The sequence below is a fragment of the Protomyctophum parallelum genome, assembly GCF_964188405.1.
Source record: "Protomyctophum parallelum genome assembly, chromosome: 8".
NCBI lineage: Eukaryota > Metazoa > Chordata > Actinopteri > Myctophiformes > Myctophidae > Protomyctophum > Protomyctophum parallelum.
This window is the reverse complement of record NC_139703.1, coordinates 4327691-4355157: the sequence shown is the minus strand read 5'-3', so window position 1 is coordinate 4355157 and position 27467 is coordinate 4327691. Positions and strand designations below refer to the sequence as shown.

The window sequence follows — 27467 nt, the reverse complement described above, 5'->3', positions numbered from 1 at the left end:
CTCCTCTCCTCTCCTCTCCTCTCCTCTCCTCTCCTCTGTCTCATGTCCTCACTCCTTCCCTACCACCTCTTATCATTATTTCGTTATAGCTATAGCTTCACTTTTCACACCTTCTTCCTCTCTTTCAGTCTCTGACACCCTGCCTCTCCTTCCTCATCCTCTCTCACTGACACCCTGCCTCTCCTTCCTCATCCTCTCCCTCAATGACACCCTGCCTCTCCTTCCTCATCCTCTCCCTCAATGACACCCTGCCTCTCCTTCCTCATCCTCTCCCTCTCTGACACCCTGCCTCTCCTTCCTCATCCTCTGTCTCTGACACCCTGCCTCTCCTTCCTCATCCTCTGTCTCTGACACCCTGCCTCTCCTTCCTCATCCTCTCCCTCAATGACACCCTGCCTCTCCTTCCTCATCCTCTCTCTCAATGACACCCTGCCTCTCCTTCCTCATCCTCTCCCTCACTGACACCCTGCCTCTCCTTCCTCATCCTCTGTCTCTGACACCCTGCCTCTCCTTCCTCATCCTCTGTCTCTGACACCCTGCCTCTCCTTCCTCATCCTCTCCCTCACTGACACCCTGCCTCTCCTTCCTCATCCTCTCCCTCAATGACACCCTGCCTCTCCTTCCTCATCCTCTCTCTCAATGACACCCTGCCTCTCCTTCCTCATCCTCTCTCTCTGACACCCTGCCTCTCCTTCCTCATCCTCTCCCTCAATGACACCCTGCCTCTCCTTCCTCATCCTCTCCCTCAATGACACCCTGCCTCTCCTTCCTCATCCTCTCCCTCACTGACACCCTGCCTCTCCTTCCTCATCCTCTCCCTCACTGACACCCTGCCTCTCCTTCCTCATCCTCTCTCTCTGACACCCTGCCTCTCCTTCCTCATCCTCTCCCTCAATGACACCCTGCCTCTCCTTCCTCATCCTCTCCCTCTCTGACACCCTGCCTCTCCTTCCTCATCCTCTCCCTCAATGACACCCTGCCTCTCCTTCCTCATCCTCTCCCTCAATGACACCCTGCCTCTCCTTCCTCATCCTCTCCCTCAATGACACCCTGCCTCTCCTTCCTCATCCTCTCCCTCACTGACACCCTGCCTCTCCTTCCTCATCCTCTCTCTCAATGACACCCTGCCTCTCCTTCCTCATCCTCTCTCACTGACACCCTGCCTCTCCTTCCTCATCCTCCCTCAATGACACCCTGCCTCTCCTTCCTCATCCTCTCCCTCTCTGACACCCTGCCTCTCCTTCCTCATCCTCTCCCTCTCTGACACCCTGCCTCTCCTTCCTCATCCTCTCTCTCAATGACACCCTGCCTCTCCTTCCTCATCCTCTCCCTCACTGACACCCTGCCTCTCCTTCCTCATCCTCCCTCACTGACACCCTGCCTCTCCTTCCTCATCCTCCCTCAATGACACCCTGCCTCTCCTTCCTCATCCTCTCCCTCAATGACACCCTGCCTCTCCTTCCTCATCCTCTCTCAATGACACCCTGCCTCTCCTTCCTCATCCTCTCCCTCAATGACACCCTGCCTCTCCTTCCTCATCCTCCCTCAATGACACCCTGCCTCTCCTTCCTCATCCTCTCCCTCAATGACACCCTGCCTCTCCTTCCTCATCCTCTCCCTCAATGACACCCTGCCTCTCCTTCCTCATCCTCTCCCTCAATGACACCCTGCCTCTCCTTCCTCATCCTCTCCCTCACTGACACCCTGCCTCTCCTTCCTCATCCTCTCCCTCAATGACACCCTGCCTCTCCTTCCTCATCCTCTCCCTCAATGACACCCTGCCTCTCCTTCCTCATCCTCTCCCTCACTGACACCCTGCCTCTCCTTCCTCATCCTCTCCCTCAATGACACCCTGCCTCTCCTTCCTCATCCTCTCCCTCACTGACACCCTGCCTCTCCTTCCTCATCCTCTCCCTCACTGACACCCTGCCTCTCCTTCCTCATCCTCTCTCACTGACACCCTGCCTCTCCTTCCTCATCCTCTCCCTCAATGACACCCTGCCTCTCCTTCCTCATCCTCTCCCTCTGTCTCTGACACCCTGCCTCTCCTTCCTCATCCTCTCTCTCTGACACCCTGCCTCTCCTTCCTCATCCTCTCTCTCAATGACACCCTGCCTCTCCTTCCTCATCCTCTCCCTCAATGACACCCTGCCTCTCCTTCCTCATCCTCTCTCTCTCTGACACCCTGCCTCTCCAACCTCATCCTCTCCCTCAATGACACCCTGCCTCTCCTTCCTCATCCTCTCTCTCTGACACCCTGCCTCTCCTTCCTCATCCTCTCTCTCTGACACCCTGCCTCTCCTTCCTCATCCTCTCTCTCTGACACCCTGCCTCTCCTTCCTCATCCTCTCTCTCTGACACCCTGCCTCTCCTTCCTCATCCTCTCTCTCTCTGACACCCTGCCTCTCCTTCCTCATCCTCTCCCTCACTGACACCCTGCCTCTCCTTCCTCATCCTCTCCCTCAATGACACCTTGCCTCTCCTTCCTCATCCTCTCCCTCACTGACACCCTGCCTCTCCTTCCTCATCCTCTCCCTCAATGACACCCTGCCTCTCCTTCCTCATCCTCTCCCTCACTGACACCCTGCCTCTCCTTCCTCATCCTCTCCCTCAATGACACCCTGCCTCTCCTTCCTCATCCTCTCCCTCAATGACACCCTGCCTCTCCTTCCTCATCCTCTTACTCTCTTCCATCTGCGTGTTTCTGTTACTGTGTGTGTGTGTGTGTGTGTGTGTGTGTGTGTGTGTGTGTGTGAGAGAGAGAGAGAGAGACTGCAAAGATTGTGCTTTTTACTCCAATTTGAAAACTTTACTAGCCCTGGCTACTTTGGCTATTTGAAAATAGTCGATCTACAAACTCACAGTGATGCATTGCGCTGTCGGGTGGAAACCTGATTATTTCCCAAACTATTACTTTTCACAATTAAAAAATAAATAAAACATTGCAGATATACAAGCTTTGTGCTGCGTTTCCAGCTTGCAGGTCTGCTACTGTTGATGCTTTATAGGTAACCTGCAGCCTAGTCCTGAGAGACCGTACTGTTATTGAGGAGAAGATAATAGACAGTTAATAGGAGTTAATTTGACTGTTATTGAGGAGAAGATAATAGACAGTTAATAGGAGTTAATTTGACTGTTATTGAGGAGAAGATAATAGACTGTTAATAGGAGTTAATTTGACTGTTATTGAGGAGAAGATAATAGACAGTTAATAGGAGTTAATTTGACTGTTATTGAGGAGAAGATAATAGACAGTTAATAGGAGTTAATTTGACTGTTATTGAGGAGAAGATAATAGACAGTTAATAGGAGTTAATTTGACTGTTATTGAGGAGAAGATAATAGACAGTTAATAGGAGTTAATTTGACTGTTATTGAGGAGAAGATAATAGACAGTTAATAGGAGTTAATTTGACTGTTATTGAGGAGAAGATAATAGACAGTTAATAGGAGTTAATTTGACTGTTATTGAGGAGAAGATAATAGACAGTTAATAGGAGTTAATTTGACTGTTATTGAGGAGAAGATAATAGACAGTTAATAGGAGTTAATTTGACTGTTATTGAGGAGAAGATAATAGACAGTTAATAGGAGTTAATTTGACTGTTATTGAGGAGAAGATAATAGACAGTTAATAGGAGTTAATTTGACTGTTATTGAGGAGAAGATAATAAACAGTTAATAGGAGTTAATTTTACTGTTATTGGGGGAGAAGATAATAAACAGTTAATATGAGTTAATTTTACTGTTATTGGGGGAGAAGATAATAAACAGTTAATATGAGTTAATTTTAAGAACAACTCAAAGTTAAAATAGCGAGAAAGGAGGTTTTTGTAACAACATGTATTTAAAAAGGTGATGAGTGGTATCGTATCCAGTGGTGGAAAGTAATATTTACTTAAGTACTGTACTTTTTCTCCAGTACAATTATTTGACAACTTTAGTTACTAGTTACAAAATCTGTAATAACCATGCACTTCAGTTCAGCCCTATATACACCTTTCGGCCATTTGAAAATAGCCTATACAAGCTCATGCGTCGCGAATCACGATGTGATGCATGTATTTTCAAAATGCTTTTATTGAAAACTTGTGAAATGGGATTTTCTGCATAATGAGTATACTTTCTATACTTTTGGTACTTTAAGTACATTTTGAATTTGTACGTTTACTCAAGTAAACTTTGAATTCCGGACTTGTAACAGAGTATTTCTATAATGCAGTACTGTTACTTTAAGTAAAAGGTGTCAGTATACCTTTTCCACCACTGATGGTGTGGTGAGTTTTTGGTATTGTCGTTACTATAGCGCGGTTTGTCCTGGGTTCACCTTGCACCGCACAGCACTACTCTACTCCATGCAGTTAGTGAACCTACCATAGTGCTTCTGAAGTCTCTGGAACGAGAGAGAGAGAAGAGAGAGAGAGAGAGAGCGAGCGCGTGCTGTGGAAAGATAATGTGTTTTTCACTGAGAAATCCCGAGAAACCCCGCACTGTCTGTACCCTGCAGAGAGAGAGACGGGAGGGGGGTGGGTCGAGCTACAGCAACTACAACTACCAGAGTTTCTACAGTACATAGACAGCCTATTGCAGCCCTTAATTGCCATCGTTTTTGAGTGTCTTTAGTAAATATACTCTTCTGTGGGTCTTGAAAGATTAGTAAAGACTCTTTACTAATCTTTCAAGACCCACAGAAGTTAGAACATATTGTTCTAGGACGATGTAGACACACATATCTCAAAAGAAAGACGAGACACAAAGCAGAGACATTTTAATTTTGGGGAAATCCTATAATATAATAGGATTTATTTTGAGCACGTTTTTTTCCGGTTACAAAATGTATGTTTGGGGTGAATTAACCCTTCTGGATGGGCCTCTTTTGGGGTTCTAGTTGCTATGTACAGTATAGCAGCATAACTTTTGTTTTTTGTTTTGTTTAGGTCAGGATTTAGATAGAAGGCGTTTCTAGAATCGGCCTCAGTCCTAAATGGGTTAATATAAGATTTTACATCGTTTTCACTTCCAGTTTATGGTTCATGAAATGTCTCGCCTTCAAAACAAAAGCTCAGAAAACAGCCCGGTCACGTGGTTCATGTACTCGCGCGAGCCCATAGACTCCAATGCATTCCGTAAACTTCCGGTTGTCCGGTTGTCCCTATGTGAAGCCTTCAAATAGGGACAAACCAATAGAAGTCTATGTAGAAGCCATTGGACTGGCCCCATGAAGTGAACAGAGTTTGCGTAACTCTGTCTTACTCTATGGCTCTGAGTTCAGGTACTTACTACTTAGTTACAAAATAAGTAGCAGATTGACAAGTTCAAAACGAGGCACAAAGTGACGCGTTTAGAGCTTGTAGATCTGCTACTTTTGATGCTTTTGTGTGACGCTTTGTGTGACACTGTATAGTATGATTAAGTAGAGCGTTAATTGACAACGAAAAACAAAAAACAAATGTTGGAATATGGAGTTAAGAGGTTACTGCAGCTCGACAGCGACAATAATATAAATCACAATGGAGACAGAGAGATGAGGTGAGAGCAGAGCTAAAGAGGCACATCCATGATTGATGAGGGGAGAATGACAAAGATGAAAATGGAAAAGAAGTAAAAGTGAGGTGCGGGGGACGGGGCGGGGGGGGGGTTGAAGATGGAAAGGCCAATAAAGAAACAAAAGAGTTATGACTGAAGGAGAGAGAGAGAGAAGAGAGAGAGAGAGAGAGAGAGAGAGAGAGAGAGAGAGAGAGAGAGAGAGAGAGAGAGAGAGAGAGAGAGAGAGAGAGAGAGAGAGAGAGAGAGAGAGAGAGAGAGAGAGAGAGAGAGAGAGAGAGAGAGAGAGAGAGAGAGAGAGAGAGAGAGAGAGAGATATGCAGAGGGAGGCAGGGAGGATGTAGGTTAGGTGGAGGCATGGCAGGGTGTAAGGAGGCAGGGAGAAAATTCTTCTTCTTTCTACTATTTTAACTTGTAGTGATCTTTCGTGAACACATTGACTGCCTGATTTATTTCTAGCTGCATTTACCCACGCCAGCCAGTATAATGAGTGTTTGACGGGGCAGACAAAAAAAAGATAATCTATAAAATCAATAATAAATACATTTATAAAATGTCAACATGCTAGACAAGTCAAATAGAAAAGAACAGCATGCGGGTACTTTAAATGGGACCTGTTTATAATGTTATTTATAATGAGGTCCAATTGCTATTCAGCCAGATATTTGTGGAGGACTTGAAGTAACAATGGAACTAATCGACTTAAGGCTTGATTGATTGATTGATATGATACTTTATTCATCCGAAATTGACTCCGAAGCTGTCAACTATTTTAACTGTTTGGTTATTGATGATAATGGGGTGTTGAGGTGATCCGTAATCATTCCCTTTGTCTTTCTGTCTAAAGGTTGGACGAGACAGGTGTGATGATCAGAGGACAGTTTATGCCATTCTGACCTGAGATCAGATTCATACGAGGTTTCCGCCGGACACACACTGGTCTGATGAACCCATTCTGACCTGAGATCAGATTCTAAAAATGTCAGTCGTTCTTCGATTTTTCAAAAATAGCAGACCTACAAGCTCGTATCGCGCCACTCGGTGGCGCGATATGAGCTTGTAGATCTGCTATTTTTCAATAGCTAAAGCATAACATGATGCCAACACCAAAATGGGTGCCCGGTCAGAATGGGTTATGCCATGGTGGTTAGCACAGGGATTGAATACTGGATAGATCTTCTCTGTGAAGCTGCAGCCAGGGAAGGAATAGATAATAGACCTATCCTCCACATCATAAAAGGGCATTTTTACCTTTTGCAAGATCCACAAACACACCAATCTTCACAGGCATCCTTTCATGTGAGATGGGGACATCAGTGTTATCTGAAGATGTGTATTTTCAAATTAAACAAATAGCGGGTTTAGCGTATTAAGCAGTATCAAAAAATGGATGAAATGCGGGTAACACAGGCTATATAGAGAAAGTGTTAAAGTCTTTACACACACACTTCTTTACACACACACACACACACACACACACACACACACACACACACACACACACACACACACACACACACACACACACACACACACACACACCATTATGCACCACTCTGTTCCATTACGTGTGATTCTAAAATATCAATGAAAATAAAAGGCATTCACAAAGATGACTTACTGTATTAACAGTTTGACTGCGGAAAACGATTTATCGGACTTTTAATCAACCCCCCTTCACTGCCGAGATTGTTGTATTACCTTTAGAGCATACGCTGAATTATTTGGGCTTTTAATCCGCGAAAATCCAGCAAAAAAAGCTCCCGTGGTTTGTTATGATCCGAGTGTATCATCCACCATCTTGGTGCACCCGGAAGACGCACACAAGACTGGTCTCAATGAGGCGTTGCACCCCATGCATTTCCATTGGCCTCAATTTCCCAGAAGCCCTAGCAGCCCACAGCATGTGACGATTTCCGTTTTTTTTATCACAACAGATGCGCCTACTCTCTTTCTCCGCGGCGAAGAAGAATTTTCTTTTTTTTGTTTACATTACGGCGGATTAAACACATAAAACAAAAGTCGCGTATGTCCGATATGGCAGCGACATTAACCTGGAGTAATCCATTCAAAGCACGGAAACTGTTAAACTATTTACAATTTACAAATAGCAGAAACGTGCATAAAATGTTAATACTAGTAGATAACATGCAAACATATTGCATAGGTACAGTAGGATAATCAAATACAATAAAGTGGTTGAATAAAGGATCCAATCGAGTTAGGAGGTTTAGTCAGAAGCGCTTTTTCAGTATTTATAAAACCCACATTATGTCTGTTAGCAGCAATATCAACACATAATACACATAATTAAACACATAATCGTGTTCTTGTATCACAAACAAAGGTACTGTATACTTAAATGGTAAATGGTAAATGGTGCATTTATATAGCGCCTTTATCCAAGGCGCTTTACAGAGATTGTGCATTACATTCACCCATTCATACACCGATGGCAGCGGAAACCATGCAAGGCACCAACTAGCACATCGGGAGCAATTAGGGGTTCAGTGTCTTGCTCAAGAACACTTCGACAGTAACTCTGGGGGAGCCCGGGTTTGAACTGGCAACCTTACGGTTACCATCCAGGCACTCTACCCCTGAGCCACCGCCGCCCCCCCCACTTACAAACAAAGGTAGGCTACTTACATGTTGTTGCGAGCACAAACAACATACAGCAGTGCAAGACTGAAGAGAGAATAAAATAATACCTCGTCTGACTATCAGAGGTACAGCTAATAATGAACAACATCATGCAACCAGCAGAACACGGATTAGTGATCACATATCCTGTTGGCTTGTAGTGGACAGTTTGGTCAAAATATATTTGCATCAAAATGAGTATTACCAGAAACACAACGAGTATTACCAGAAACACAACGAGTATTACCAGAAACACAACGAGTATTACCAGAAACACAACGAGTATTACCAGAAACACAACGAGTATTACCAGAAACACAACGAGTATTACCAGAAACACGGCGAGTATTACCAGAAACACAACGAGTATTACCAGAAACACAACGAGTATTACCAGAAACACAACGAGTATTACCAGAAACACAACGAGTATTACCAGAAACACAACGAGTATTACCAGAAAAACACAACGAGATACGAGATAGTCCTGAATGAGTGGTATACAAGTTCTGTTTGTACAGTTATGAGGGTACTTGCAAATAAAATGTTTGAGAACCACTAGTGCTATAGTGGACTGATAATGTGCAATAGTGTCATTAGTAAATCAGTGTAATACATCATCTGAAGAAAACCTGGAGACTGACAATCAGTAATTGGCTATTATGATCAAAATAAGAACATTGGAATATAATAATGGAAATATCAGAATGTGCAAAATTGCCAAGGATAAGACCAGGTATTTTCCACGGACACAGACATATTGATGACCCCTGGCTGGCTCCAGCTAAATGATGGAACCTTATAGATCTTTAACTCTTAAAAGCCTTAAGGGTCCATTTGGTTTCATTCTGTGAGAGTGCCGAGCGGCCAAGGCAACAAATGAGTAGAGACCAGTCCAGGGCACCTTCAATAAGGCTTAATTTCTTCCATTTCTTCTCAATCACTTTGACAGTCAAAATCAAGACAACCTGTCATCACTCGGGTTAAATACAACCGACATGCCTTTTATAGGGCAGTCCATTACTAGCCTGGTTAATAAACCAGACCGAATCAGCCGTTGGCAAAAAAAAATTGCCTACCGGCGGATTTCGGTCTGGAGAGGCTCAATTTTACGCCTATTTCCTACTCCAGAGAATGTGGCCTCCAATAGGGACACGGTATGCAATATGGGCGGGCTTTGGTACAGTGACGTTCAATGCTTGAGACCTTTGACTGACAGTAGCTCTGACCAATTGCGTCAAAGAGAAAATGTTTCCCTGAAAATGAAATCCAAGCTGAGCCTCCCCAGACTAATATCCCGCGGATCCGTGCGATATTAGTCTGGTTTATTAACCAGGCTAGTCCATTACCTGGTTAGCCCATACCATTCCCCAAGTAACAATAACAATATTCCCCACTCTTAGAATCACACAATGCCATTTTATATAAACCTACTGTATATATGCACCCTCAATACCTATTCACAGTTAGCAGTTAGCATAGAAATATATATACACAACCCATACAGGATTACATTCATTATAGTCCATCCCAATCCCCCCCTGCTATCCATTTCCCACTTGGTCCCTCCCGGAACTATAAAAGGGGTGCCTATACCCGGAGGGCACTCATTTGCCCAGAAAGGAGGATGAGAGTAAACAGAGGTAAGTTTAGACATCAGAGATTTACATTCCTTCTTCACAAGTCTTCTCATTATGCTGGTCAATTAGAAAGTATGCTGTCCTCTTTATTCCTAAACTAATGTGCCTTATATCTGTTAATTTGTAGGTGTATGAGGAGATCCGCCACTTCAACGAATCACCGACAACTCAGTGTCCCCCTTGCATAACCCCGAGTTGTCCCCCCTTAGCTTCAATAAATGCATTTGTTACAATTTGTGTCCTTATTTACATTATACCCTACCCGAATTGTGTTAGCATCTGCATTAGGTATAGTAACGGCGTCCGCCGTTACACTCTCTCAAGAGTAAAAGTATTGCTAAACAACTGTATTATTTATTTTGTAAGTCTACACAATTAGAGCATGTAGAAGAATTGTTATTTTGATCAAGGTTTGCCTGTTATCTCTCCTAATGGTACCACATCAATACAGCATGGAATTGTGGACAAAATCTAATCCAAAGACAAACACAATATTCAAAGTGTTGGGTCTGAGAGGCTAGATCTCATCAAATGGTGGTCCGTGGCTCAAATGCCAAATAAATAATGGAAATTGATATGAACAGGGTTGAACAACACTGCTCTAAAGTGATGCACATTTCATTAGACTGTCTTAGCTGATTGAAATGATCAATGAATGCCTTTCGTTTCAAGAATGTGTCAATATCGCCCAACCCTATATGCATCAAGTGCCACTATAATTAAATTTGTGTGTGTGTGTGTGTGTGTGTGTGTGTGTGTGTGTGTGTGTGTGTGTGTGTGTGTGTGTGTGTGTGTGTGTGTGTGTGTGTGTGCGTGTGCGTGTGCGTGTGTGTGTGTACAGGCAGCATGAGACCGTCGTACCCCTGGAAGACCCCATCGTTACCGAGGTGACGTCAACGCTACAGGAATGGGCGTTGCTATGGAAACAGCTCTACGTGGTGAGTTGCACTGCAACACTTTCAAAATGAAAGTTGCATGGTGAAACCAGTAGAGATATGGTATAGGCCTGTGTACCAGGGTTATTGTCGTCCACTTGTCTTAAACCATGCAGAACAATGTTCGTCGACTACCCAAACTAACTACTGTACATAAAAACTAAATAAAAACTAAGCCATGATGACTAAAACTAAGACTAAATATATTGTCAGTGTTGGGTGTTGCACTCTGAAAATAACATGTGAGCTTATACGACTAAAACTAGAATAAAACAAATACTTTTCAGATGACTGAAACTAAATAGAATGTTATTCAACCTTGACACTTGACCCCATTTGCAGAGGTATGAGTATTCATGCACGCACATACACGTGCGCCGTGCGTGGTGGAGGAAAAGAGACTTTGTGAATCCACTTCTGCCTGTCCTTTATATTAACTTGTCACATCTTGACAAACCCTTTGTTTTACCATGATTGTGTTCTGGTACTCGTTCACCATCCTCCTTCCGTCTTTTCACTTTTTTGTCATCGAGAAAGTAAAAAGATAGAAGAAAAGGCATGGACATGGCAGGCAGGCAGACAGACAGACAGACAGACAGACAGACAGACAGACAGACAGACAGACAGACAGACAGACAGACAGACAGACAGACAGACAGACAGACAGACAGACAGACAGAGAGACAGGACAGAGAGACAGACAGACAGGACAGGACAGAGAGACAGACAGACAGGACAGAGAGACAGACAGACAGGACAGAGAGACAGACAGACAGACAGACAGACAGACAGACAGACAGACAGACAGACAGACAAGGACAGAGAGACAGACAGACAGGCAAGGACAGAGAGACAGACAGACAGACAGAGAGGCAAGGACAGAGAGACAGACAGAGAGAGAGAGACTGCATTAAAACATCCCTGATCCTCCTGTTCTTCTGTATGTCTCTCTCCAGCTTTTGTTTTGCTCCTCTCTCTCTGCTGAGAGTTGAGGAGATGAAAGCGTAGAACGCATCTCCACCGGGCGGTGCAGAGCCGGGCATTGTGTGTGTCTTTGTCTCTAAACTCATGCCTCTCCCACTGGGAGAGACTATATAAACGAGTGCTTCTCAAACTTTTTCATGCCAAGGACCTCCAAGCTGATGTGTGTTTGGTATATGTAAATCGCCACAGCATGTCACCCTGACTCAACTAATCAGATGCATTGCCAGGTATGTTGTTGAGTAGCTCTGGTCCATAGCTCTAATGCGTTGCATTTAGAGCTATGTTACTCTCGACTTCCGCCACTCAATAAAAAGAACGTTTTTGCTAAACAGTACTTTTTGGCGGAGGAAAAATATTCTCTATGCAATATTGGTAGAAGGCGCAGTGGAGTAACTAAAAGTGTTTTCTTTCCCGGTGGAAACAAAAAGTACCGTTTATACGTGTGGTGGTGGGGCTCAGAGTGCTCCCACTAAGGAAAGTAGGCTTTCCAATGACACAACCCGCCTTTGTTTTTGGTGAGTAGCAAAAACTTTCTTTTTATTTACGCTAAAGACGAGAGGCTGGTCTGCATTCATGTGAGCGGTGGAAGTCGAGAGTAACATCGCTCTAAATGCAACGCATTAGAGCTAGTTGTTGAGGACATGCAATGACTCAAAAGATATTTGATGAGTTTGAACATCTCTCTGCCACTGCAGGGATGGTAGAGAACCACTTGGGATTTATTCAGGCTCCAAATAAATCCAAAACATAGAGCAGATAACAGTCGACCTTCAACAACTCAACTCACAGAATGTGATCATGGCGAGGTTGCCACACTGTCACAGACTCCCCCAGTGGGACTGCCATTTCTTTCCACATTCCTTTGCTGAGAGCAATGTTCCTGCCTGTCTGTCTGTCTGTCTGTCTGTCTGTCTGTCTGTCTGTCAGAAAACACTTTATAATATAAAATAAGCACTTTTCAAAAACAGGTTTAGAAAGTGCTTCACATACAGTACATAAACAGGCAATTAAATTCAATGATACAAAAAAAAACATAGGATTTGGAACATTGGTTCAGAAGAAATGTTTGAGAACCACTGGTTGAGAAGGCATTTGTAGAATCTTTTCAGGTCTTCATCAACAGCATCCCACATTTTCACTGATCACTTCTACAATGTGAGTGTGGCTGCAGCATTGTCAACCAGTGAAGTATAGAACACGTGAGTGGAATCTGTGGAAGCTAAAGTGGGCCGCATTCTGAATGAAAAAAAAACCTATTTGAGGAGCACAATAGCACAGGAGAGACCGGGTGGATTGGCCATGTTGTCCATTGAAAAGGACTGGATTTATGTTGGACTATAGGGCACATTGTGGATGCTGATCTCATAGACATATACTGTAGCACAAAGGCATAGTAGGCCTGGCTACAGTACTGGAGTAAATGTACTTAGTTACTTTACACCAGCGCTCAGAGGTCATGTGTAGAACGAGGAGAAGCACTGAGGTGTGACAAACATTGCCTGGAGGCAGTCGGGCATCATCATCATCATCATCATCATCAGTATGATGAAGTCACCTTTCAAACACCTCTGGCTGACTGCTGCTGACGCTCTGCTCTGGCCTCCAGAAGGACCGGAGAGACGCAGATAGATGAAAGTGTTTTCGGCCTCACGATATAGTGCTTATACAGTATGCATCTACAAACATTAAATGCCATTGACAATGAAGGGAAAATATACGTCAACTTGTCCCCCACACGGCTCATATTTGCCATCGACGATGAAAGGAGAGAAATTAGGTCAAATGTCCGCCAAATATGACATAAATTTGTGCGCAACAGGCCAGTATGAGATGATGCATGATAATGATGTACGATGATAAGAGCACTTCACACGGGTGTGATTGAAATATGGCCATGTTATTGGGCTGGTTTTGGCTTGTTGAGGTGAGGTTTGACTTAGAACGACACAGCTTATCTGGAGCAGGCTCCGCTCAAGGACACTTTGACGCTAACCCGGTGGAGGTGGCGTACGGCGGGCAAGGCAGGGGGTCGTATGTACAGTACCAAGACATTTCCGGAGGGTTCCCTAGCGGATGCTCTATACCTCCTGAGCCACCGCCGTCCCTGTTTTTCATGTGAAACCTTTGGTTCGGTTTGTTTTGTACGCGTGGGTGTTGTCTGTCCTCAAGTCTTGTTCTCTCTTGATACATTTACATTCAAAATCCTCATATGTTCTCTCAAGCCTTGGGCTTTGTTTCAAAACAAACATTATTCGAGAACTGTGGGTTTGACCTAGCATTCATTACTGTATGCGGTGGTGTCTTTGCTTTTAAATTGAGAGAGAGAGAGAGAGAGAGAGAGAGAGGATACAAACAGAGAGCTAACAGATACAAACTGTAATAAATATGATCACTCAAAACAGAGGCAATAGTTTGGATTGGAAAAACGATGAAGACAGATTTTGCAGATTTTATTTAGCCACAGTGTACAAGTTGGTTGATGTCCCATTTCTACTGAACTCACCATGAGGGAGCCAAGAGATTTGTGCTGCCACACAGTATATTTCTGGAGTCCAAATTACATTTTCAAAGTCATCGTTTTTTGGCCACATCTCTTATTTTTGAAATACATTAACTTGATGCACTGCATCATAAAACACTGTATGAAACATGATGCACGGCAACAACACTGTATAAAACATGTCGTTTCTGCTGACCACACATTGCTGCTATGTTGTGAGCTTGTAGATCTGCTATTTTCAGAAAGTAAAATGTGACTAAGACAAAATTACATTTTATTCAAAATATATGACTAAAACGAAATCTAAAGTGACAGGTGGCGGACCTCAGCAAAACATGTACTACTGTACATGTATTATTGCACACATAGGCATGCAGTAGCCTACGCAATACTGTGTGAGACAGAGGACAGAGGACAGAGAATGATAGAGAAGTAACAGACAGAAAGACACAAGACACAAGATGGGTAGATTATTTGGGGGGGGGGGGAGAGAGAGAGAGAGAGAGAGAGAGAGAGAGAGAGAGAGAGAGAGAGAGAGAGAGAGAGAGAGAGAGAGAGAGAGAGAGCAGAGTTACATTGTGAGGGATCTCAAGCTGTTTGACAGCCTGTGATTACCTCCATGTGCTGCTGGAGATTCCTCCAGGTTAGCTGTTAGCTAGCGCTCTGATCAGAGAGAGAGAGAGAGAGAAGAGCAGCAGAGAGGGAAAGAGACCTGATATTCTGCCTGTAAGTAACCAATGCAATGACTTATCTACTAAATATGTCACAATTATTTGGTGTGCATGTATGTATGTATTTGGTTAAACTGGGTAGGGTTTAAAAAAAAGGCAAAAGCATGCTCTGTTGCACTGGCCTAAAAGTGGGTCCTGATTCAACTTCTGAAATGTATGTGTGTGTGTGTGTGTGTGTGTGTGTGTGTGTGTGTGTGTGTGTGTGTGTGTGTGTGTGTGTGTGTGTGTGCGTGCGTGTGTTCGCGCATGCGTGCGTGTGTGTTCGTGAGAGAGAGAGAGAGAGAGAGAGAGAGAAAAAGAAAGAGGGAGATCGAGAGAATTATGTTTTGTGATGATTTGAGAAACATTGAGTGTGTGCATGTTTGTGTGCGTGCGTGTGTGCGTGCGCGCGCACGTGTGTGTGTGTGTGTGCGTCGGTGTGTGTCTAAGAAAAAGAAGGGTTCCAACTTGTGCGGTGTCACATGGTTTCTGTGATCACATGCTGTGTCGCTGTTGCTTTGGTTGTCATGGCGATGAGGAGACCAGGAGGGATGTTTTGATTCCGTCACGGTGCCTTAACCCATTCTGACCTGAGATCAGATTCACACGAGGTTTCCACTGGACACACACTGGTCTGATGAACCCATTCTGACCCGAGATCAGATTCTAAAAAATGTCAGTCGTTCTTCGATTTTTCAAAAAATAGCAGACCTACAAGCTCGTATCGCGCCACTCGGTGGCGCGATATGAGCTTGTAGATCTGCTATTTTTCAATAGATAAAGCATAACATGATGCCAACTAAAAGACAAGTCAATTTATGTTTGGATGCGCTCGGGTGGAAAATCTTCCAAGCATGCCTGCCAAAATGTTTTTTTTGTCAACAAAATCAACTGCAGATTTAGTCGACTAAAACCTTGTCCAAGCTTTCAGATCTTGGAGCAGAGCTGTTCAGGTTGACCCCATCGATTTACAAACTGTCAACTTCAATAACATGAGACCGCTTTAAAGTGGAATGAAGCGATCACATGCTTTCTAATTAAGGTCTTCAAGGGAAAAGGTGGGCGGTCATATTAAATTAACATCCTATTAGAATACTCAAGAAATACAACTTCCCTCATTTAATGACTTTCAATTTATACATCTTCATTACTCTAAATGATAAATGGTAAATGCATTTATATAGTGCTTTTATCCAAAGCGCTTCACATAGATTCACATTACATTCACCCATTCGTAGACCGGTGGTCTGAAAAAAATCATTAACATGGTGAATCACATCTTGTGATGTCAACAAGACGTGATTCACCATGTTAATGATTGTTTTCAGACCTCCAGTTCTAGGAAACACAGAATGGGGGGGACTTTTTTTATTATTTCCACACAACAACAGCTCTAAGGTATATTAATGACATAGTAAAATGTTGAAAATGAGTGGAATGCCCCTTTAAGTTCACTGACACCTGGGGACCCCCCAAAAAAGGAGACATCCAATTAATATTTAAAATGCAATTATTGTATTTTTCAGACCGACATAGGACGGTGAAACCAAACGCAGCTGAAACTCCAAACACATTATTTGCTTCATGAACCCCAGCTCTCAGCTGTCAACATGTTGTGCTGCTGCTGACATCCCTAAAGATGTTGAGAGGCTGTGGAAGAAATGTAGGGCATGCATGGCAGTGGTCGGCCATTTTGTGGTTCACCTCAAATTCACTTCAGATTAAAGAAGAATATTCATATCAATTATTTTACGCCTATAGAATCAAACCATGCCGGTATTACGATGATGATCCACCAGGACGGTGGATCATCATCGTAATAACCTTCATGGGAGCTGCATGGGCAGCCATGTCATGTTAATTACCTGCATGGGAGCTGGGCAGCCATGTCATGTTAATACCTGCATGGGAGCTGGGCAGCCATGTCATGTTAACTTGACTGTGCTTCAGTTCTATTCCGTTACTGGGTCACTGGGTCATGTGTTTAATGCCTACAGCCAACAGGACGATAACACTTCTGTGAACTCTATGGGCCAGTGAGGATGGTTATAACTGCCACACTCTGCCCATATCAACCACCCCACTGTACCCAGCACAATGTACAGTATCTCAAGCAGGCACTAACTCAATCTCAAGCCACCACGATTCCCAAGTATTGTCCGATCAAATCCACTTTATTTATAGAGCAGATTTAAAACAACAGTGTTGAACCAAAGTACTGTACAAAAACATCTATAAAAAAACTAAAATACCAAGAGCAAAAACAAAACACAATAAACAGGACAACGTATAGAACACATTACCTAGTGTAAACCACAGCAGGATTTGAGATGATCTAACATGAGGTGGAAGGCACTAGAAGCTCGTTCCACAATGCTCTTTAGTTATTGACTTCTTTAGTTATATACAGCAGCAGCACATACATTTTTTTCATGTTTTTTTTCCCGGTTGTCGTCTGATCCGGAAGCCCTAGGTGAACCCATAGGGTGCTTAAAAGCACCCTCTATCGTAAACCACTTCTCATGTCTGTGATCAAAACAGTTCGACTCGCTCGTGCGACGCCAGTAAACATTCTGCTCACACGGCATGGGTCCCGGGATGCTTGGAAGTCGTAATGACACGGCTGTCTGCTTGTCTTGTAGTGACTCAAGGTCAAGGTGTTGGGTTGTGGGTCCATGTAGTTTATATTGAACGAGACAGCTGGACAAGGTTGCATCAGGGCTTACACCCCCATCTCTATTTCTATTTCTCTCTCTGCCTCTCTCTCTCTCTCTCTCTCTCTCTCTCTCTCTCTCTCTCTCAAAGATGTCTCTAAACTTTGCACACTGGCATGTGGATGTTCAATGTTGTACAGAATGATATACCGGTATACACACACATTAAAGGGTGTAACTCAAATGGTTTTTTTCTGACAACACTGCAGAACTCAAGAACCTGCGATCCAGGAATCTTGAGTTGGTGTTGGCTAGACCTCACTCTCGCAGTGACATAAGCCACATAGCAGTAAACTGGTAGAGCTGGCCGACTGTCTGACTTGTAAACAAACATACTCCATGCGTCGTGCGTGCAGCAGAGCTGCCCGTCGCATCGCTTGAAGGGTTGATTGGTTCAGAAACTCAGCGCCTGCCGTTTGAGGCTGAAATGTAAAAAATAAAATGCCCAAATTAACCGCATTTCACCCCGTCTTTAACCCATTCTGACCGGGCACCCCTTTTGGTGTCAGCATCATGTTATGCTTTAGTTATTTAAAAATAGCAGATCTACAAGCTCGTATCGCGCCACCGAGTGGCGCGATACGAGCTTGTAGGTCTGCTATTTTTGAAAAAAAATCGAAGAACGACTGACATTTTTAGAATCTGATCTCAGGTCAGAATGGGTTCATCAGACCAGTGTGTGTCCGGTGGAAACCTCGTTATGAATCTGATCTCAGGTCAGAATGGGTTAAACCTTAAATCTTGTGTAGTTTTGTATAGTCCTATGCTTGCCAGTATATCATAAACAGAAACCTGCAGAGCTCTGAAAATACATGATAACAAATAACTGACCAAGTAAGTTGGAGAAAATAAAAATCTAAACGTTGCTTAGTGACCACCTTGTTTGCGGAGGCAGTCAGTCGGGGCAACCTGCTCTCTCGTGGAAACGATTCTTTCTACAAGACACTCTTGATGAAGGTGCAGATAGGGACCCAACGTCACGTCAATATGCTTGAAGAGAACTGATGCTGCTGAGCAAGAGAGCTGTGTGTAGGATTTCCGTTCATGGTTGTATCCTTTGTCACTATCCAATGCACCTGCATCTGTTCAGTGATGTACATGTACACCACTACTGTGCTTAACCGTCTTCCTGCCATTGCCGAAGCCCTTCGGCAATTGAAGCATTAATTTGATATTAACGCTTGCTGCCATTGCCGAAGCCCTTCGGCAATTGCGCTTTTATAGTGAATATGATTGATCAAGCCATAATGCTACTCATGTTAGCCGGTTAGCTAGCAATGTTGTTAGCACTGCACTGGATCGTTCATATTAATTCACCGTCGCCATAAGAATCCATTCTATCCGTTTCTTTCAATCGCCTGTATCTCCTATTCCTTGTCCCAGATGGCATTTTTGGTCAAAACAGCGTTTCTTTGACGGCACGAGCCGACGTTGTGGAGTGCTAAAATGTACCGGCATGATTCGATCATGTAAACAAAGGTTGTCTTGGCAACGTAAAGCTGGCAGGGATAAGCTCACTTCCGGTTGAGGCAAAATGTGGCTTTTCAAAATAAGAGCTCAAATTAAAAAAATGCTGGCATGAATTAGGTCCTAATTTCTCAATAAATGGCAGCAGTAAAAGGGTTAAGTACAATGTTGAGGTATTATAAGTTAATAAAACATCTAATGATGCACAAGTCACTGTGTGTTTCGGGTCTTGCAACAGTCACCCTCCTCTAGCCCATTCTTGGCGGGAACCCCTTTTGGGGTTCTAACCCTTCTGGACGGGAACCCCTCTTGGGGTTCTGTACAGTATGTACAGTATTCAAAAATGTAAAAACGTTGATGCTGCTATATAAATATTAGAAGTTTTTCAGAAAGCTTAGGTCAGGATTTAGAGGCCTTTTTAGAATCGGCCTCAGTCCAAAATGGACTAGGCGACCTGACCGTGACTGATCAGAACCCGGCCTGTGTCTAAGTGGCATGCAATACTGCTCCCTCTGTCTCTGTGGGGATTTAGGGTGGCAGGTGAGATGTTAGCAGCCGGTGTTGGAGACACTAGGATGCTCTAGGCACTGTGGGTTGCCTCCGGGCCTGGCTCCTCCTTTGTCTGACCAGAAGTGACTTCTGTGTCTGTGTGTTGCCGCTGGCCAGTCAAACATCTCATTCTGCCAAGAATGGATTATCGCAGTCTGTAGCTTGCTTGTGGGTTCTTCCTCTGTTCCTCTGTTCACAATAATCAACACACTCTTTGTGATCTTGTGCTGTGCCCAAGTAACAGGGACGATTTGGTTGCCCTACTCGCGTATGTGTGCTGCCCGCCCCCCCCCCCCCCCCCCCCCCTCCCGATGAAAGCGCTGCGTTATCTCATGCAGATCGGCTACTTTCGGTGTTTGCAAGGACGCACACATGGGCATGCGTTATTACGCGGTGGAGCCACGGAGAAAATTGTTATTATGAGGGTCGGCTTGGCACTTTTTGCCACATTTTGTCGCCCCCCCCTCGGCGTGTTGCCCTACTCGCAGTGTGTATTGCGCCTATACGTAGCGACGGCAGTCCCAAGTAATATTTTACTGGAGTTTTTTCAATTTCAAGTACTTTATAATTCACTACATTTGAAAGGCAAATTACAAAACCACTTCAGAGTCAGACCTAGTATATAGGAGTTTTAATACACTTTATTCAAACTTGTGAAACGGGAACGAGTACTTTTACTTTGGTACTTTAAGTACAGTACATTTGATGCCAATACTTTTGTATTTCACTCGAGTACATTTTGAATACAGAACTTAAACTTGTAACAGCCTATTTCTGCAATATGGTATTGATACTTTTACTTGAGTAAAAATGTGAGTATACTTCTTCCATCCTTTTGGGTGTATGACAATACAGTATATCATAGCTTGGAGTGAGTTATTGCTTAATTATATTTATTTTACGGTTTGTGAATTGCTATTTTTGGCACAGTCTGAATACACTTAACCCATTCTGAACGGTCACCCATTTTGGTGTTAGCATCATGTTATGCTTTAGCTATTGAAAAATAGCAGATCTACAAGCTCATATCGCGCCACCGAGTGGCGCGATACGAGCTTGTAGGTCTGCTATTTTTGAAAAATCGAAGAACGACTGACATTTTTAGAATCTGATCTCAGGTCAGAATGGGTTCATCAGACCAGTGTAAACCTGGTATGAATCTGATCTCAGGTCAGAATGGGTTAAGAGGTGGTCATGATTTATACCAGTGTTTGGTTCTGAAGCTCTTTAATTTCCAGCCCACACCCCTATACTCCAGAACCATGTTTTTTCTCATCTTTAGAGTCTCCCGTTAATGAAATGAATTGTTGTTAAATTTTATTTTGGGACACTTTATTCTTTAGACCTATACCCCAATCTCTGAAAAAGGCCAGTGCAAATATGGCAAAGGTGACACAAAAAGCCTATAACTTGAGAATGCTCACTCTTATCTTCATAATAATTTGCTGCGGTATGAATAGACTGTCTACCCTATACAGTACATCACGTAATGTAATTTACCAAAAGAAATACTGTAAAATCGTCCTACTTTATGCGGAAACTGTACTTTAGTATGAAGCGCTAGCTGTATTTTCAGGTGTACAAACAATAACATTCAACATGATGCTAGGCTATTGTACTGCATCATTCTGACCAGGACACTGGGGAGTTATGCAATTTGTTTTCCATTAACCCATTCTGAACGGGCACCCATTTTGGTGTCAGCATCATGTCGTGCTTTAGCTATTGAAAAATAGCAGATCTACAAGCTCATATCGCGCCACCGAGTGGCGCGATACGAGCTTGTAGGTCTGCTATTTTTGAAAAAAATCGAAGAGCGACTGACATTTCTAGAATCTGATCTCAGGTCAGAATGGGTTCATCAGACCAGTGTGTTGTCCAGTGGAAACCTCGTATGAATCTGATCTCAAGTCAGAATGGGTTAACTTTCTCAAAGCTCCCTTCAGGTGCACAGAGATGGGGCAGCGAGAAGGGGAGTGAGTCAGTGAAACAAGAAACTGATCAATTATCAGTTAATTACCAGCGGCTGCCTTATATCTCCAGAATTGTGCTATGAAATGTAAATAATATCTGTCTATCTGTATTTATGGATCTGTCGAGGTGACTCTGTAACTGTGACAGTGTAGCCTTAGCCTACTACAAATGGAACCAAAGGACCCTTTTATAACAATACACTCTGAGACTGTACAAATGGACTGTTATGGATCCATTTGGTTGTATCTGTACACTCTGTTAGCACATTCCATTCTCCAAATCATTATATGTTGCACCTCACGCACAGCTGTTGGTTGTAGTGTCAAAATAGCGGGGATCGGTGGGTCCAACGGAGGTAGTCTACAGGGGGGTCCACGGTAGTCTACAGGGGGGTCCACGGTAGTCTACAGGGGGGTCCACGGTAGTCTACAGGGGGTCCGCGGTAGTCTACAGGGGGGTCCACGGTAGTCTACAGGGGGGTCCACGGTAGTCTACAGGGGGGTCCGCGGTAGTCTACAGGGGGGTCCGCGGTAGTCTACAGGGGGGTCCGCGGTAGTCTACAGGGGGGTCCACGGTAGTCTACAGGGGGGTCCGCGGTAGTCTACAGGGGGGTCCGCGGTAGTCTACAGGGGGGTCTGCGGTAGTCTACAGGGGGGTCCGTGGTAGTCTACAGGGGGGTCCGCGGTAGTCTACAGGGGGGTCCGCGGTAGTCTACAGGGGGGTCCGCGGTAGTCTACTCTACAGGGGGGTCTGCGGTAGTCTACAGGGGGGTCTGCGGTAGTCTACAGGGGGGTCCTTGGTAGTCTACAGGGGGGTCCACGGTAGTCTACAGGGGGGTCCGCGGTAGTCTACAGGGGGGTCCGCGGTAGTCTACAGGGGGGTCCGCGGTAGTCTACAGGGGGGTCCACGGTAGTCTACAGGGGGGTCCACGGTAGTCTACAGGGGGGTCCGCGGTAGTCTACAGGGGGGTCCGTGGTAGTCTACAGGGGGGTCCGCGGTAGTCTACAGGGGGTCCGCGGTAGTCTACAGGGGGGTCCGTGGTAGTCTACAGGGGGGTCCGTGGTAGTCTACAGGGGGGTCCGCGGTAGTCTACAGGGGGTCCGCGGTAGTCTACAGGGGGGTCCGTGGTAGTCTACAGGGGGGTCCGCGGTAGTCTACAGGGGGGTCCACGGTAGTCTACAGGGGGGTCCACGGTAGTCTACAGGGGGGTCCGCGGTAGTCTACAGGGGGGTCCGCGGTAGTCTACAGGGGGGTCCACGGTAGTCTACAGGGGGGTCCACGGTAGTCTACAGGGGGGTCCGCGGTAGTCTACAGGGGGGTCCACGGTAGTCTACAGGGGGGTCCACGGTAGTCTACAGGGGGGTCCACGGTAGTCTACAGGGGGGTCCGCGGTAGTCTACAGGGGGGTCCACGGTAGTCTACAGGGGGGTCCACGGTAGTCTACAGGGGGGTCCATGGTAGTCTACAGGGGGGTCCACGGTAGTCTACAGGGGGGTCCACGGTAGTCTACAGGGGGGTCCACGGTAGTCTACAGGGGGGTCCGCGGTAGTCTACAGGGGGGTCCACGGTAGTCTACAGGGGGGTCCACGGTAGTCTACAGGGGGGTCCATGGTAGTCTACAGGGGGGTCCACGGTAGTCTACAGGGGGGTCCACGGTAGTCTACAGGGGGGTCCGCGGTAGTCTACAGGGGGGTCCGCGGTAGTCTACAGGGGGGTCCACGGTAGTCTACAGGGGGGTCCGCGGTAGTCTACAGGGGGGTCCGCGGTAGTCTACAGGGGGGTCCACGGTAGTCTACAGGGGGGTCCACGGTAGTCTACAGGGGGGTCCGCGGTAGTCTACAGGGGGGTCCACGGTAGTCTACAGGGGGGTCCACGGTAGTCTACAGGGGGGTCCACGGTAGTCTACAGGGGGGTCCGCGGTAGTCTACAGGGGGGTCCACGGTAGTCTACAGGGGGGTCCACGGTAGTCTACAGGGGGGTCCATGGTAGTCTACAGGGGGGTCCACGGTAGTCTACAGGGGGGTCCACGGTAGTCTACAGGGGGGTCCGCGGTAGTCTACAGGGGGGTCCATGGTAGTCTACAGGGGGGTCCACGGTAGTCTACAGGGGGGTCCACGGTAGTCTACAGGGGGGTCCACGGTAGTCTACAGGGGGGTCCACGGTAGTCTACAGGGGGGTCCACGGTAGTCTACAGGGGGGTCCATGGTAGTCTACAGGGGGGTCCACGGTAGTCTACAGGGGGGTCCGCGGTAGTCTACAGGGGGGTCCGCGGTAGTCTACAGGAGGGTCCGCGGTAGTCTACAGGGGGGTCCGCGGTAGTCTACAGGGGGGTCCATGGTAGTCTACAGGAGGGTCCGCGGTAGTCTACAGGGGGGTCCGCGGTAGTCTACAGGGGGGTCCATGGTAGTCTACAGGGGGGTCCATGGTAGTCTACAGGGGGGTCCACGGTAGTCTACAGGGGGGTCCGCGGTAGTCTACAGGGGGGTCCGCGGTAGTCTACAGGGGGGTCCACGGTAGTCTACAGGAGGGTCCGCGGTAGTCTACAGGGGGGTCCACGGTAGTCTACAGGGGGGTCCGCGGTAGTCTACAGGGGGGTCCACGGTAGTCTACAGGGGGGTCCACGGTAGTCTACAGGGGGGTCCACGGTAGTCTACAGGGGGGTCCACGGTAGTCTACAGGGGGGTCCACGGTAGTCTACAGGGGGGTCCACGGTAGTCTACAGGGGGGTCCGCGGTAGTCTACAGGGGGGTCCACGGTAGTCTACAGGGGGGTCCACGGTAGTCTACAGGGGGGTCCGCGGTAGTCTACAGGGGGTCCACGGTAGTCTACAGGGGGGTCCACGGTAGTCTACAGGGGGGTCCGCGGTAGTCTACAGGGGGGTCCGCGGTAGTCTACAGGGGGGTCCACGGTAGTCTACAGGGGGGTCCACGGTAGTCTACAGGGGGTCCACGGTAGTCTACAGGGGGGTCCGCGGTAGTCTACAGGGGGGTCCGCGGTAGTCTACAGGGGGGTCCGTGGTAGTCTACAGGGGGTCCACGGTAGTCTACAGGGGGGTCCGCGGTAGTCTACAGGGGGGTCCGCGGTAGTCTACAGGAGGGTCCTCTGTAGTCTACAGGGGGGTCCGCGGTAGTCTACAGGGGGGTCCGCGGTAGTCTACAGGGGGGTCCGCGGTAGTCTACAGGGGGGTCCGCGGTAGTCTACAGGGGGGTCCGCGGTAGTCTACAGGGGGGTCCTCGGTAGTCTACAGGGGGGTCCGCGGTAGTCTACAGGGGGGTCCGCGGTAGTCTACAGGAGGGTCCTCGGTAGTCTACAGGGGGGTCCTCGGTAGTCTACAGGGGGGTCCGCGGTAGTCTACAGGGGGGTCCGCGGTAGTCTACAGGGGGTCCGCGGTAGTCTACAGGGGGGTCCGCGGTAGTCTACAGGGGGGTCCGCGGTAGTCTACAGGAGGGTCCGAGGTAGTCTACAGGGGAGTCCGCCGTTGTCTACAGGGGGGTCCACGGTAGTCTACAGGGGGGTCCGCGGTAGTCTACAGGGGGTCCGCGGTAGTCTACAGGGGGGTCCTCGGTAGTCTACAGGGGGGTCCGCGGTAGTCTACAGGGGGGTCCGCGGTAGTCTACAGGGGGGTCCACGGTAGTCTACAGGGGGGTCCGCGGTAGTCTACAGGGGGGTCCGCGGTAGTCTACAGGGGGGTCCGCGGTAGTCTACAGGGGGGTCCACGGTAGTCTACAGGGGGGTCCGCGGTAGTCTACAGGGGGGTCCGTGGTTACAGTGACTCAACTGAGACTGAAATGTGTTACTGTTACCCATTCAATCAGCGGGTGTGCTCTGCTCTCATGCAGATCTACGCACTGTTTTGCTGCGCTGCACTGTTATGCTGAAATTAGTTAGCCTAAAGAATTCTGAGGCATCATGGCAGCGGCGCCGCTTGTACGACCGTTTAGACGCTGGCTAAAGTGTCTGGTTGTGTAGAGACGCGGCAGCCAATCGGAACTACTGTCAGTATGACTAGCATGTTGATCTGTCTAGCAGCTTTACAAGCCGCTGGTAAAAGGGTAGTCGATTAACTTTTTTCGTCATCGTTTTTTAGTGGATTTAAAGAACACTGTCTATCTAATCTGTCTCCATCAGAAACACAAGGTAGAGTTGTTCTACAAACTTCGCCATGTGATGACGGAGCTGATTGACCTGAGGAGACAGCTGCTGTCTGGTCACCTGACCCAGGACCAGAGCCGGGAGGTCAAGAGACACGTCACCGTGCGCCTGGACTGGGGCAACGAGTGAGCATACGCACGCACGCACGCACGCACGCACGCACAAGTGTTCACTGGCCACGTACATGCGCACACCCGGGGGTCCTTAAATGTATTACGTTTATTTATTTATTTATTTTTTATCTAAAAATGTTTTGGAACATTTTGAATAATTTAGTTTATCTTTTTGACACAAATCTCTTCTGGGGGTGTCTGGTACAAAACATTTTGTACACACATAATATAACAGACAGACGCACATGAATACTGATTGATTGATTGAATGATTGATTCATTGATTGAATGATTGATTCATTGATTCATTGATTGATTAGTTGATTCATTGATTGATTGATTCATTGCATGCGTGCGTGCGTGTGTGCGTAATATATAATAATGGATGGATGGATGGATGGATGGATGATGTATGGGTCGTCATGGGTAGAGTTGGGTAACATGGCCAGAGTAACTAACCCTAACCCACAGCACGGAAGCTCTGATGATGAGTCAAATATAAAGCGGAAGTGAAACCTCTTCCCCACTTCGGTTTCAGCTTTACAGTCACACTGTAATTATATCCTAATATGAATTAAAATCATCTATACAGCTTGCTTCTTTAGCAGAAATGGAAATAAAAAAAAATCTAATGTAATGATTTAGTTTAGTTTTTGTTCCAGTCTCTATAGCATTTTGGAGAGTATGGAAGAGTATGGAAGACCAATGAATGGGTAGATGATGGATGAGCATGCTGATAGCAGATCTACAAGCTCATATCGCGCCACCGAGTGGCGCGATACGAGCTTGTAGGTCTGCTATCAGCATGCTCATTTGGGATGTATGCTGAGGAAATAAAGGTGAAATTGAAAAATAGATGGATTCAGCACTTCACTATAGGGAGCACAGACCCCTGGGAAAGAGAGTGAGACAGGGGAGAGGGGATTAAATAATTTACTACCATTTCAATGAAACATTAATTGGAATTTGTGCATTTGTAAATGTGTGCTCGGGGTCGGCAAATAATACAAATACACATCATCTGCATAAACACATAAAGATACTCCAAGACAATAAATATAACACTAGTGGCTGGTGCATTGGGGGACGAGAGAGAGAGAGAGAGAGAGAGAGAGAGGGAGAGGGGGAGAGGGAGAGGGGGAGAGGGAGAGGGAGAGGGAGAGGGAGAGGGAGAGGGAGAGGGAGAGGGAGAGGGAGAGAGAGAGAGAGAGAGAGAGAGCTTTGATTGAAATAGAAAATGATGATGATGGACAGTGTTCCTCAAGGGTGTGCATGCGTGTGCACCCTCTCTTTAGTTAATAGGGCATATCTGACACATAACCGATGTGTATACGTCAAGAGTATTGGAAAGCGTTTGACCTTGTAGTGTCCACCCACCCACCCCCACTCTCTCTCTCTCTCTCTCTCTCTCTCTCTCTGCCTCCCTCAGACATCTAGGATTGGACCTGGTACCGAGGAAGGAGTTTGAGATGGTGGACGCAGACCAGATCAGTGTGTCTGACCTCTACAAGATGGTATGGGACTTATTCTGTGTGGCATCTC

The 27467-nt window shown here is 46.3% G+C and overlaps 1 protein-coding gene across 1 annotated transcript in view; it reads left to right on the top strand.

Annotated features, from left to right (window-relative positions):
- Positions 1-27467, top strand: part of dock3 (dedicator of cytokinesis 3) — a gene marked incomplete at both ends in the record, with an annotated part of 250584 nt that overhangs the window by 145075 nt on the left and 78042 nt on the right. Inside the window, 3 exons of the mRNA XM_083772261.1 lie at positions 10669-10765; positions 25789-25937; positions 27355-27439. Of these exons, the coding sequence (XP_083628387.1) occupies positions 10669-10765; positions 25789-25937; positions 27355-27439 (331 nt within the window). The remainder of the gene's footprint in view (positions 1-10668; positions 10766-25788; positions 25938-27354; positions 27440-27467) is intronic.